General features: G+C 47.4%; 1 protein-coding gene across 1 annotated transcript in view; it reads left to right on the forward strand.

Moving 5' to 3' along the window:
- The window catches only part of LOC113633095 (heparan sulfate glucosamine 3-O-sulfotransferase 3B1), a 38,704-nt gene extending 26,851 nt beyond the window's left edge, over positions 1–11,853 (forward strand). Inside the window, exon 2 of the mRNA XM_027131096.1 lies at positions 8,159–11,853. Within this exon, the coding sequence (XP_026986897.1) occupies positions 8,159–8,777 (619 nt within the window). The 3' untranslated portion in view covers positions 8,778–11,853. The remainder of the gene's footprint in view (positions 1–8,158) is intronic.
- The last annotated feature ends 2,866 nt before the right edge of the window (positions 11,854–14,719 follow it).

A 14,719-nucleotide genomic window follows, 5' to 3' on the forward strand; every position in this document is an offset into this window, starting at 1 on the left:
GGCGGATTCTTAACCACTGCACCACCGGGGAAGTCCTGATGGGTGTCTTCAGAGTTTCCATCGGCCTTGCCATGTCACTTCCTTTCTCTAGACACCTTCCGATCAGCTTCAAGCACTAGGTCAGACCAACTGGGAAGAAATAATTGCTGCTGATTATCGGCGTGCAAATAAGAAACTGAAGGGTTTTCTTTGTCAGCAGTGTCTCCAGGTTTATACACTCCCAAGGATGTTCTCTAGAAAGCACCTCTTTTCTTCTCTAAAATGTTCTCGAGCTATTTAAAGCCTGTGGTAAGGGAAGTTTTTTTGCTCTCATTTCCCTTCAGTTTAGCTTAACTCAAACTTACGTCTGGGGTTTTTATTGACCTAATTTACTTTATACTTTATATCAACTTTTCAGTTGATAACCATAAAGTAGAGTTCTCTTTGTAAAGTAGAAGGGGAGCAGGGAGAGGGATGGGGCCATTGTCTTGGACTTAAGTCGAGGATTGACTGGGATTTCTCTCTCATCCCAAACTCCTACTGTCCCTGCAGTCAGGAGGCAGGAAGGTAATGGATTATATCAACCCTTCATTCTGTGAATCTGGTTTCCGCAGTTGGGTTGTTTCTTTTCAGCAGCCAGGGATGGACCCCTGCCCCTAAATGGGCTGTTTTACTTCAGGTAAACCTCATTCTCTGCCATGGAAAGAAAGTAAGAAAGAAAGAGAGAGAGAGAGAGAAGGAGGAAGGAAGGAAGGAGAGAAGGAAAGCAGGAAAGAGAGAAAGAAGGAAGGAAGCAAAGAGAGAGAGAGAGAGAAAGAAAGAACCCTCCAAAGTAGGATGCGTTCACATGAAACACTGCCTCATTTCCTGCTCCCCTTTGGCTTGGATCATCACATCCGTTCAGTGATGTCAACCCAAGAAGGGGAGTTTGGTTTTTCTTGGTCTCCAAGGTCCTACCAGGGAACTAAGAAGGAAGGTCCAAACATGGGATCCTTCCTAGCACAAGTGAAGAATTTCAGGAAACGGAGACTCTTTCAAATATTTGTTTTACAGGAGACTTTGAATTTAAGAACCAATGTGGAATTTCTTTTTCCTTAGCAATATTTCCCTAGAAATATCCCTACTATTTAGAGCCATAAGTCAAAGGAGATAATAAAGAGGGGACATAAGTGGGGTTCATTCCACCTTACCCATAGGAAGGGTTTTGCTGCTTTAAGAGCTTATTCACATATGAACTACATTTGAATCTCATTTTTTTTTTAAAGCAGGACAAATATCTCCATTTTACAAATGCAGAGAGACAGCTCAGAGATGTTAGGCAACTCGCCTGAAGACACACAGCCTGACCTTGAACCCTACTTTCCTTTCTATTCCACCAGGCACCAGGTTGCCTAACGAGTGAGTGCCTAGTTTTAGGACACCCTTGACATTGACTTCCACCTGAATTGCACTCTTGGGGTTGATCTGTACCCCCAAGGTACACTTTGAAGTACACTTTGTACCAATTCAATCATCGAATATTTATATAGGTTCTCCTTTGCCAACTTGTGCCAACCTATGGCTGGCTGGAGGAGCAGGGGGTGGCATGAGGGTGGGGAGAAAGAGATGGAGATTGTAAGGGTCCCCGTACAGAATTTTAGAGCCTAAGAACCCCCTTTTAAACCAATCCATTATTTTTTTTATATTTATTTTGTTTATTATTTTTTGGCTGCGTCAGGTCTTAGTTGTGATATGCAGGCTCTTTTGTTGTGGCGCGCGGTCGCCTCTCCAGTTGTGGGCCGCAGAGCGCGTGGGCTCTGTAGTTTTTAGCACTCGGGCTCTCTAGTTGAGGCGTGAGAGCTCAGTAGTTGTGGCGCTTGGGCTCAGTTGCCTCGTGGCACGTGGGATCTTAGTTCCCCGACAAGGGATCGAACCCCTGTCCCCTGCATTGGAAGGCGGATTCTTTACCACTGCACCACCAGGGAAGTCCCCCAGTCCATTAATTTTTATACACAGGAAACTGAGCCCAAAGCTTTGAGTGCCTCGTCCGAGGTCTTAGGCTCTTGTCAGTGGCAGGGCAGGAACCAGAGCCCAGGGCTTCGTGTGCCCAGTGCCCACTGGGCTTTCGCTGGGCCAGGAAGTCCCTCCCCTTGCCCTGGGAGAAGCGGGAGTGGGTGGGGTGGGGGTGGGGGTGGGGGTGGGGGGGGGGGGGCGGTGCTTCCCTGGTGGGGAAGTGATTTTCATCCACGCTGTGTTGACGGGCGGTGTGGAATGGCTCAGAAGCTCTGGAGTAAGGGCCTGTTTACAAACATTTGCACCTCGTTGCCCAGGGCACAGGGTAGGCAGACTTTCTTGGGATGAAGCAGGGAGCTGGGAGAGGATTTACCGGAGCCTGTGACACACACCAGTCAGTGTAACAGCCTGAGGGCTGGCCCTTTGTTGCCTGGGAGGTAACCCAGGCAGAGCTGGGGCTCCCACCGCCCCAGGGAAAAGGAGCCGGTTCCAGACGGGAAGCCCGCACTGATGAGAGTTCATCTCTGATGAGCAGGTCAGGTCTGCACAGAGAAGAATCTGCCGAAGCAGGAAGGGGCAGAGCTGCTTCAGCGGCAGCCTTTCCGCCTCTGCATCTGGTGCCCTGCTCTCCCCTTTCGGGGTCCCCTGCTCTGCCCTGTCTGCCCAATGGCAGGGCTGATTTTACTTTGACTTTCGAGAGAGTGTGCTTCCCGGAAAACTTTTTTCTATTGATGAAAAAAATTTTTTTCTTTTTCTTTTTTTTTTTCAGGAAACGGGACACAGATTACTCTGATTTCACATGATTTGTGCCCGCACACAGTGAGGTCCGATAAACACGAGCAACGCCCCACAGAGCGCAGACACAAAAGGCTATTAGCTTTTAATTGAAACCCTCCCTCCACCCCCCCCAGCCCCCCAGCCCCTTCGAGGAACAGGAACTCAGGCCTTTGTGAAGCAGGGTCTATAACAGAGGACTATGCCAAAATGAAAGGAATCTTGAGTTGACCCAGAGGAGTGAGATGCTCTTTTGAGCCCCACCCCCTTATGGCATTCAAAGGCTTTTCATTTTCTGAGCAGTATTGAAATTCTAGGACAATGGAGGCCAAATCCTTGCAGTGGGGTTGGGGGCTGGGCAGGGAGAAAGGAGAGAGGGTTGGCCAAGGAGGGGACCCGGGGGAGTCCATCCTTTGTTATTTTTCTTCTTTCCTACCCATTACCTTAAAAAAAGAAAGAAAAAAAAAGAAAGAAAGAAAGTAAAAAGACCCAGTAAACTTTATAATGAATAATGACATCACTTCCGGGAGCCCAGCTGCTCCTGGGGACCAGAGAGACACGGAGAGCAACAGAGTATTTACAATTTCATTTTAAATTATTTGAAACCCTCCCAGAGGAGTTCTTTGATATGCAAACATCTCACCCAAATGGAGATAATTATTTATGGAGATGTGGCCCTTTGAAGGGGAGCTCCGATCTGGTGGGCTCAGAGACTTCCTACAAAGGAAGAAGGTTCCAGATAAGAAGGGGCTGAGCTGATCCCCATCTTCCTCCCCCCCCCCCCCCCCCCCCCCCCCCCTGGGAAGAAAACTGCTTTAAAGAAGAAACTTCCCAGGGTTACAACTTACAGCTCGAGTTACAAGTCTCAGGAGCTGCCGGTGTCTCCTTGTCCACAGTCAAGTTTACAGGAAGAGTTCCTTTCTCATCCCTGGGTGTCTCATCTTTCTGTCGGGATGGAAGCTACAAGGCTGGACCTTTGTCTTTGCCCCCCTCCCCTCCCCCCGAAGTCCACTGTAATTTATAAGGTCACAAGGTAGAAAGGCACCGCCCCGGGGAAGAGTTTGGGGTGGATGTTCAGGGCTGGTAGATGGGACTTCAGAAGAGGTGACAGCCATGTGACATCGGTGGTATCGTGGTGAGCACAGCCGCCTTCAGAAGAGGTGACACCAGCTTCCCGCACACTTGTCACTACAGAAACCCCTCTGATTAGGTCTCTAATGACCCTGGGGACTCCAGAGCACCCGCTAGCTTCTGGGGACATGTGCCCTCTCCTCGCCCCCGACCCTGCCAGTGTCTGTCACCTCCGGGACTGTCGGCAGCTTTGCAGTTTGCTCCTTGGCAATGTCCCCTCCCTGTGACCCCCCAGCTGCCCTTCTGCCCTTCTCAAGTTAGCCAACTGAGCGCTTCCCCGGCCTCTGTGATGGGGAGATTGACGCACTCAACTAACCTCAGCCTAACTGCCTTCCTTGGGGACCAGGCAGGGTAGGCCAGGCCTCTGGAGGAGGAAAGGATGAGGGAGGGGCTTGGGCAGCCGAGCAGTCAGATCCCAGGAACCCAAGGGCATCCTTTCATAAAAGAAGACTTGTTATTTTTTGTTCGTTGTCTGAGTTTTTCTGGCATGTATTTTCAAGGCAGGAAGTTGGCTGTTTAGTCCCTGATCTTGCCTGTCACAGGTTAAGATGTGCTACCTTTGACAGCCCTCAGTGTTCCCTGGGAGGAAAGGGTTTTCTTTTTTCCTGAGTGGTCACAGGTGCCGTGATCCCAGCATCCCAGGGAGAGCCCTCGACTGGAGCCGCAGAGGAAGGTGAGGGTTAGGAAAGGACCCCGGTGAGCGTGCTGCACCTGCACTTGAGGCCCGGGCTGAGGGTGCAAGGGTGTGCGACCCCGTTCTTCCCAAGGAGGAAACCATCCTTCACAGACAGGAAGCCAAGGAGAGAAGGGATCGCAGCGTGGTCGGGGTTGCTGTTTTTTTTTTTTAAAGCAGATTTTATTTATTTATTTTTTAGAGCAGTTTTAGGGTCACAGCAAAATCAAGCAGAAAGATCAAAGTTCCAGAAAGCGAGCACCGGCGCGTGAATTTGGGGTTCAGCCACATTCCTGTAGGTCTCCTGCTCCCCGCGAAGCACAGCCTTCCCCCATCAGAGTGGTCCACTGGTTACGATGAGCTTACACTGACACATCAGTCATCATCGCCCCAAGTCCATAGTTTACATACAGCAGGGCCCACCCTTGGAGATGTCCGTTCTGTGGGCTTGACAAACGCATAATGACACGTGTCCGTCATGACGGTATCACTCGGTATTTTCACCGCCCTAAACATCTTCTGTGCTCTACCTGTTCAGCCCCACCTCTCCCTGCATCTCTGGGGATCCCAGCGTTTTTGAGTTTTGCTGCTGATACTTGCGGGTTTATCAGCTGCTCAAAAAAAAGGGGGCGGGCATCCTTATTCCCCACGTGGATTTCGGACTGTGGAGGTTTATTTATTTAGTTGTTTCCAGGGTGGGGAGGAGAGGTGTAACCTTCCTAGAAATCCTGATTCTTCTGTGTGTAAAGGTTTCTCCTGGCTGCTCTGTTGTTTTTTGAATTCTCAGGGGCCGGACGTGGGCTTTGGGAGCAGCTAAAAGTGATGCAGCCTTTCGGCTTCCTGGCCGGTTACCAACCTGACCCCACAGTGGGATCGTCCTCAGAGCAGTTGGTCAGAAGGCGACCTCCTCTTCGGTGCTAATTCACAGACCAGGAGGCTGAGGCCTGGAAAGGCAGGCATGTGGCCAGGGATGTTCACCCTCATGAAAACTTGTAGCTTCTTTTTTTTTTTTTTAAGCAACAGTAAATAGATCTGTGATGTCAAAATGTCTAAGTCTCTATTGACCATTTTCTCTTTTCAATCAAGATTTTCCTCCCAAGGGTATCCAAACAAGGATTTGGGCAGCCTTGGGCTATTTGTAAGGGGATTTGCCTTGTGGAAGGTGCTTGCTTTGAGCTCTTCGTTGGAAAGGGGCAGCACAAGGGGAAGATTTGGGAGTGATAGAACCGGTGATGCTGGTTGTTAAAGATTTCTATGTATGTGTCCGAAGCCATGCAACTGGACACCAAGAATGATTGTTCACTGTATGTAGGTTAACAAGTAGATCTTTAGAATTAAGAAAAAAGATTGCTGTTGGAGGTCAGGAAACGTGCGGGTATTTTTTTTTTATTGGGGTAAAGTTGATTCGCGACATTGCGTTAGTTTCAGGTTACAGCACAGTGACTCGCTTATACATATATCTGTATCTGTCTATCTATATTCTTTTTCAGATTCTTTTCCCTTATAGGTTATTACAAAATATTGAGTAGAGTTCCCTGTGCTCTGCACTAGGTCCTTGTTGGTTATCTATTTTATTTACAATAGTGTGCATAGGTGGGGTATTTCTGTAACCAAGCAAGAGGTCATTCTCCCCCAGGAGAGGGAAACAGGGGACCGGATGTTTCCCTGACTCTTCCTAGTTTTGCTCAATCCAAGGGGGAGATGGGCCCACCCCGACCCAATGTGGCTTGCCGCTTGTCCCCTCTCTGAAGTTCAAGTTCATTGACTTCCATCATCTGCTTTGTGTCAATGTCTTGGCCTCTGTTCGGCTGTAGTGCGTTGGGTTACATCCATTTCAATAACCTTCCTCTTTATTGTTGTGTAATTTGCCAGTTCAAACAGTAAGTTCACTTGCTGGACCCTGGGAGGAGGCGTGCCATCTGAAGAAAGAAAAGAGGCAGAAAAAGAAAATTAGGGCAACCTTTGCTACTGGAGAACATCAGAATTATAAGGCTTTTAGAACTTCTCTGGTTCATTCAAAGTTCCTACGCGTTTAGACCCTCTGAAGACAGACCCCAAACCCACTCCATCTGCCCTGGCCCTGGAGACCTTGGCGGGTCGGGTTTCCCTCAGTCATAGCGGTATAGCACTTGGATTCTGAATAGTAAACCCTTTCTTGTAGATTCAGTCTAGGTACAAATGGCTGAACACTGGAAACAGCTCGGACTTGATCAAACTCGATCTGCTTTTGAGTGAAATGCAAGATAAGTTGAGAGCCGGGCCCCTCTTTAATCCTTCGTCACGTTAGCCTGATGACACGGCTACGTTTGTCTAAGTGGTTAATGGGCAAAGTGGGTCAATCCAGCTTTAGCTTAAGCCGGGGGCAGCTGCAGGGCTGCAAGGCAGTCCTTCGGGGAGAAGCATGCTTCCTCTAACTAGCTGTGAAGGAGGAGCCCGTTGCCCTTTCTGCCTCTTGCAATAGAGTTTATATCATCATTTCCATAAATGTCTCCCTAGAGGGATTTTGGTCTCAGTAGATTAGGGATGGCTTGAAGCTGGAAGTTCAGAATGTCCTACTGAGAGGTAGATATTTGGTCAAAAATGATGTGGAAATTGTCTTTTTTCCAATTTCTGGGCCCAGGTTGGAATCAATCAGAAATCTCTATCCCGTAGCAAATGGAAGATTGTACATCTGTGACCGCTACTTAGTGTCCGATTAGGTAACACATCTTCTGATGTACACACACCAACGTGTACACATGCATGTTCAGCATGGTCCTACTGTGTGCTATAAACTGTGTACTGAACACGGTCATAATGATCATAATAATGGAGTAGTAGCCGCAGCTAGTGAATATCGAATATATAACATATGCCAGGCACGTTCAAAGCATATTATGATCATTAATTGTCTTAATCCTCATTAAACTCCCATAAGGTTGGTGTTATCATCTTTATTCTTACAGCTGAGGAGAGAAGGCCAGAAAGTAAGTTGCTGAAAATGAGACACCTTATAAGTGACCGAGCTGGGATTTGAACCCAGGCGGTCTGATGTCCAAGCCCACAGTGCTTAAATGTTAAGCTAAATGCTTTCATTTTACAAACCCCGCAACAACCAAATGCAGTGGGTGGAAATCATTCCCGTTTCACATGTTTGGATGCTGGAAGTCAGGGAGCAAATCAGACACAGTCTTACATCATTGATGCCTCTGATTTTTAGTACTAATCACCACACAGAACTGCTTTTTGGTCCAAATATCATGTCCTATCTTTCCTGTAGGTTATAGCAGTTTTGCCTACGTAGTTATGTTTAAATTATGCTAAGAAAGATGTCATACAAGTCTCCCTGCCTATGCCAGGCACTTTTCTAAGCTGTTGAGGTATATGAAGACGTTTAATCATCACAACAACCGTAGGAGATCGGTAGTGTTATTATTTCCCATTAAGTACATCCGCGAGGAACCAGGGGTGCACAGCCTTGCGTCTGTGCGACTTCTCCGCGATCACGGTCACACATCTAGTAAGCGGAGCAGTTGGTACCTCAACTCAGGCTCCGGGTCTGTAAGACCCTCCCTCTGCTGGGAAGGAGCTCACTTTTCAGGCCCTAACGTGCCTTTCTGCTCCGCGCAGGGACCTGATGCCGAGGACCCTGGAGGGGCAGATCACCATGGAGAAGACGCCCAGCTACTTCGTGACGCGCGAGGCGCCCGCGCGCATCTCGGCCATGTCCAAGGACACCAAGCTCCTGGTGGTGGTGCGGGACCCGGTGACCAGGGCCGTCTCGGACTACACGCAGACGCTGTCCAAGCGGCCCGACATCCCCAGCTTCGAGAGCCTGGCCTTCAGGAACCGGACGGCGGGCCTCGTGGACCGGGCGTGGAGCGCCATCCAGATCGGCCTGTACGCCGAGCACCTGGAGCGCTGGCTGCGCCACTTCCCCGCCCGCCAGCTGCTCTTCGTGAGCGGCGAGCGGCTGGTGCGCGACCCGGCCGGCGAGCTGGGCCGCGTGCAGGACTTCCTGGGCCTCAAGCGCATCATCTCCGACAAGCACTTCTACTTCAACCAGACCAAGGGCTTCCCCTGCCTCAAGAAGGCCGAGGGCAGCGGCCGCCCTCACTGCCTGGGCAAGACCAAGGGCAGACCCCACCCCGAGATCGACGGCCATGTCCTGCGGCGGCTGCGCGACTTCTACCGGCCCTTCAACCGCAAGTTCTACCAGATGACGGGCCACGACTTCGGCTGGGACTGATCAGACCCTCCTGCCCCGCCCCCCTCCCCACCCGGGGCTTAGGAAATATTGAGAGAGATTATATGTATGTAAAATGTACAGAAATCTATTTTATAATAATTTATTTTTAATTCATAAGCAATTAACTCACTAAGCTGCCTAGCCACGCTCTTGAGAGTCCCGTAATCTGTTCACATTCCAAAGTGTTTCTAAGATTTTCTTCTTGTCTTCACAATGGATGGTGCTTCCTTTTTTTTTTTTTTTCTTTCTTTCTACCCATTGTATTTAAAAAGAAGAAAAGCACAACTTGAGATTTTCGTTGTTACGGGTATGCAGCCTTCGATCGCTGTCTGGATGCACTTGCCCACCTCCCCATACGGAAGCTTCCATCTCCCTTCCTGCCTGGGCACCTCTGGGAGCTCTGAGCTGCCAGACCTTCCCATAGCAGCTTCCTCGCTGACGTGCTGACACATCCGAGGGCGTAGACGCCAAACCACAGCGCTAGCTTTTCCCCCCAAGTCCGCTCAGCACGCGGGGGAATCACTACCTTGGCAGGGACATCCACATCCTTTTAGAGTCTGCCTGTCAGGGCCCTTGACTTTACCTTTTGATTCTGAAGGATGCCCCTGCCTCATCTTCTGCCCCATCCCTGGTTCAATAACTGGCTTGAAGCGTATGCAAATATCCGTCCCCACTTCTGCAAGGTCCCGCGTCTGAGATGCTCGGGTGCTGCTTTAGAAATAAAGACGATCCCTTCTAATTTGCACGCGAGTGCATCGTGTTCCGTTCTCCAGGCAGACGGCTCTGCTTTGGCACACCAAAGAATCCCCTAGGCTAGCAGAACCCCCGGATCGAACCAAGGGTGTCGAGACCTGAAGGGGCCGGGTTCATCCCACGCCATCTGAGTCTACCAAGGTGCCGCTAGGTGCAGAGCCAGCCCCTGTTTGATGTCTGGAACTCCCCTCCCTGGAATTCCTAGCTCATCTCAGACAACACGGTCTGTAGCCAACAGGCAAACAGCGAGAACCAGGAGAGGCTCTTGTAGAGAGACTGGGAACGCTGGCCCGTGTTGCCCATAAGCGCTCGAGCCTGTGCCGCTGTCCCTTGTTTTAGCCAGGCCCTGGCAGAAGGGGTTCCAGCACTGTTGCTGCTGATGCAGAATTCTCTCCCCTACCTCTTCGTGGAGGGGGCACTGGAGGGGTCATTTGTGATGACCAGCTAGTGGCAGTTGGGTAACCGTATAGCAATATCAAAGAATTGTCATTTGTGTTATACTTTCACTAAGGAATATATGGGAAGATATTGTCAAAATGGTTGGGTTGTGATATTTACAAAGGACACTTTGGTATGTTCTATGGGATAACTTGCTCGCCAGTGAAACAAAACACTGGTCTTTAAGGGATGTCTTATTGATAATCTGGTCTGTCTTTGCCCACAAGTTTTAGCCCCGACGTAGCTAGTTCGTGCTTAGCTGCAAAGCTAAGGTATAGGAGGATGGGCGCACGGGGACTGGAGGCGGGAGCTCTGTGCATTCCTGAGATGCTGTGTGCATTTCATAGCTTTGTTACTGCCTCTACCAAGCCGTGTAGACCTGCACTTAGGGGAATGCCCGTGATCATGGCATGGCTCTTCCCTCTTGCTGCTTGGGTGTCAAAGACATCTTCAGAAGGGTGCTAATTGATCGTGCATTTCTCCTATCAGAAGGCTCATTAGAAATAACACTGGGAACACCTCTTTTCCATTATAGCATAACATCGCTTAAAGTCAAAGCCAGCCCCCACCTGCCACCTGATCCTGCCCTGTCCGCTTTCTGTCCACTCTCGTGCTCTGACACGGTGCGTGATGTCAGCTTGCAAAAAAAGTTCAGAGAAGGGTTTGCCACGAAGCAGTGGGGAAATGCACGTGAACTTTTCCCTCCCCTCCAGGGCCCTGCTTGCCTTTCTAAGCTGGACCATTTTCGATTAAGTTGTTTATTCCCTGCCTTAAAACTAAAACAGGAAATCCTCAGAGAGAAGGAGGGTCATTTAGTCATGAACACTGAAGTGAGTCAAGATTCTATTCTGGGTCAAATCCTTGAATCCAAACAGATGTCGATAATTAGCACTGAAGGACTAGAGCGCGTTTTTCTGTGGAGGACAAATAAATCAGACTTCCTGTGCATCTCTTCCGAGGAGTCTGACGGCTTACAGTTCCTGACGGCTCCTGACTCAGCATCGGCCCCAAGGTTACACCCCATCGCATGATACTTATTACAGGGCACACGTGTCTTCCTCCTGGAGAAGTCTGCACGGCCACCGACTTAACCTTTTAGCTGCTAGAAGACAAACACCATTTCTGGTTTGGCAATTTGTCCTAACGCGTTCTAGTTTTCTTCCTCATTACAGGAGAAGCTCTGATATTCATGGGGTACTTTATTCCGCTCAGTTTGTTTAAAAACAAACAAAAAGGTTAACAAAATATTTGGAGGTTGTTGTTGTTCCTGTCGAGCCCACGCTGTCTTTGGGGTGTTCGTACTTGGTAAGTGGTACCTGGAAGGGTGTTTAGGTGTAGTAACTGCATCATAAACGTTTAATTGGAAGATGAAGGAAGAAAAGTTGTCTTCTTCATGGGATCCTCCTACGAAGTCATTTTGAGTGACAGGTACATTGTAGGCCTTTGGAGAAACGCAGTTTCAGATCCCACCAGGATATTTTCATGAGAAAGGAAAATGGAAGGTTCCGCTAAAGTAGAAACGCATAGTGTCTAAAAGGCTGACATGGAAGTCAATGTCCTTTTTCTTTTCAGTTGATCAAGAAAGATGGTCAGTAAAACTTCAAGGTGTGGTTAGATTTTTTTTCTCACTTTTGTAACATTAATTTATGACTGAGTTTCATTCAGCCCAGTAATCTGGAATACTGCACATTCTAGCAGTGTGTCCTCTATAACCTGGATGTTAGAATAACCAATATGTACAAAAAGAAAAAAAAATTAAATCAAGTATTTTGTCCTATGTATAACACAAATTAATTTTACACAGAGAAAGATGTTTCTAGGAAAATGAAATTCTGGTAATTCATACTATTTCTTTTTATGAACAAATAAAATATATTTTACCAACTTGTGGGTAATTCTGTGTTTTATTATATGTTGTGGATGGGTAAGGAGATGGTATTTGATTGAATAACTAATCACATGCGTGCACACACACAAAGGTATTCCAAAGGCATGCCGATCTTTCATATTTTAAAAGATTTTATCCAAAATCCAAATAGTCTGCAAGTATTTGGGGTAGATTTTTTGTAAATGACTCTGAAGGCTGCAAGATCAGTGAACGGGCTCCTGCCCGCTGGAGACTGTCCATGGGACCCCAAGAACACCAAGTGCTACAACTTCAGTGCCTCAGGGTCTGGCCAGGGTGGGTGTGAGGGGCTGTCCTGCGTGGACATGTGTCGCACTATGGGTGCCTTGTAGCAGGGCACTGTTGCCTGGGTGATTTGGGGAAAGGTAGCTTTCCCTTCTCACATTTTCAGTGTGTTCTCACGTCCGTCATTTGGAGTTCCTTGTCTTTGGGACGGAGTGGAAAAGGGTTTGGACGAGAGGGCATTTCCGTATCTGTTTTGTCTTGACGTAGCACTCCACCTGCACCGATACTGATTATTATTTACCACTTTAAACATATGATTCATTCTTTTCCCTAATTTTTTTTCAATTTTCAATTGAGATTCATTTTCATTTGGTACACCTCTGGTTGCGTTTTAAAGTAGCCGACACTAAGTTGATACATTAAGGCTCAAACCCAAGAGTTCTGACTTCTTTCTTTTTCTTTTTTATAAACCACTTGATTGAGGTGAGATTGGCATACAAAAAGTGTACCTATTTAGTGTATACCACTGGATGAGTTTGGTACTAATTATACACCCATGAAACCAATGCCACCATCAATGCCATAAACATATGCATCACCTTCAAAAGTTTCCTCCCGCCATTTTTAATTACTTTTTTTGTGGTAAGAACATTTTACACAAGATCCACCCACTCAGCAAAATTTTAAGTATTCAACATAGTTTTGTTAACTATAAACACTGGGGTGTATGGTAGGTGTCTAGGACTTAATTCATTCTATGTAACTGAAACTTTCATTCAGTTTAAAAAGGAAACCTATTACAGTTTTAGGTAAAGAGCCATTATCTCTTGCCATAAAGAGGAGGTAATAATAAAAAACGTAAATACAGTGAAAACAAAGAGACGCTAGTAATTTCTAGTTATGTATAACTCAAGCCACGTTGGCCATAAGCTATCCACTGCTCCCGGCAAAGGTCACTCCTGTTGAAGCCTAGCACGCACCTGAGATATGCATCTTGCCATGAAGGCTGGAAGCGACTTGAAGAGGAAATGATTGCTCAGGCTTTTTGGTGTTGAGTCCAGCCTAGCATTTTGGAAAGGCAGTGAAAAGAATGCTCCTCCAAATAGGAAGATTCCTGCTGGTCGGTCTAGAGACAAGTCACCTGTTGACACCTGGTTTTCAAAAGCCTGCAGTTTATAGCACGTGTTCTTTCAAACCTAGGAGTATGCCACTAGGTGATATATGTGTGGGCTTTGAGTGCTGACCTGACTTTGCACCTCATCCCATCAGTTTTTTGCTTTTTCTACAGAAAGGTAATCAAATGGACCTCAAATCTACTCATTAACCTTATGGTACAGTTTAGAGCAGTACTTCTCAAGCTTGGGCAAGTACTCGAATGACTGAGAGAGGTCTTAAACACTACTGAAGCTCTAACACACCTTAGACCAATTACGTTAGAATCTCTAGGGGATGAGGCCCCGACACTGGTGTATTTAAAAAGCTCCCCCAGCACGGACCTTGAGGGCATGACGCTTGGTGAAATAAGTCAGACAGAGAAAGACAAATATTGTGTCATCTCACACATACGTGGAACCTAAAAATGGCAAACGCAGAGGAACAGAGCAGAATGCTGGTTGCCAGGGGCTGGGAGATGGTGGAAATGGGGAGATATTGGTCAAAGGGTACAAACTTCCAGTTATAAGTGAAAAGTTTGGGTATCGGGGACTTCCCTGGTGGTCCAGTGTTTAAGACACCACGCTTCCACTGCAGGGGGCACGGGTTCAATCCCTGGTCAGGGGAACTAAGATCCCGCGGCGTGGCCAAAAATTAGGAAAAAAAAAAAGAAGTTTGGGTATCTAACATATAGCACAGTGATTATAGCTTACAATACTGTACTGTGTATTTGAATGTTGCTAAGACAACAGATCTTAAAGGTTCTTACCGCAGAAAAAGAAATGGTAATTATGACACAGGATAGAGGTGGTAGCTAATACAATGGTGGTCATCAATTTGCAGTTTATTTTATTATTTTTTATTTTTTGGCCGTGCCACACTGCATGACATTCAGGATCTTAGTTCCCTGACCAGGGATTGAACCCGTGCCCCCTGCAGTGGAAGCGCAGAGTCCTAACCACTGGACTGCCAGGGAAGTCCCTAATTTGCGATTTATAAACATATCCAATCAAGATGTTGTACACCTTAAACTTACACCATGTTATGTGTCATTTATATTTCAGTAAAGCTGAAAAAATTAAATAATAAAATGAAATTAAACAGAAAGCTCCCCAAGTGATTCTAACATGTAGCCAAGATTGAGAGCCTTGGTTCTCCAAGAGTGTGTCCTGGACTGTGTCAGCATCCCCTGGGAAGTTGATAGACATGTAAATCCTCAGGCCCCATCTCAGACCTACTGAGTCAGAAACTCCGCATTTCAGAAGCTTTCCAGATGATTGTGATTCCTGCTAAAGGTTGAGAACCACCGTGTTAGGGCATAGACTTCATTTCCTTTCAAAACTGGAGAGCTTGGATTCCTATTCAGGCACCTTTTCCCCTGTCCCATGCTCTTTACCAAGTCCATTACTAAGCAGTCACCCCTTGTAACTCTGGGTCTCCTGTAAGGGAATGTCGATCTCACAGCATT

Source organism: Aethalodelphis obliquidens, unplaced genomic scaffold, assembly GCF_003676395.1.
Source record: "Aethalodelphis obliquidens isolate GAN/ISIS:26980383/991018 unplaced genomic scaffold, ASM367639v1 scaffold38, whole genome shotgun sequence".
NCBI lineage: Eukaryota > Metazoa > Chordata > Mammalia > Artiodactyla > Delphinidae > Aethalodelphis > Aethalodelphis obliquidens.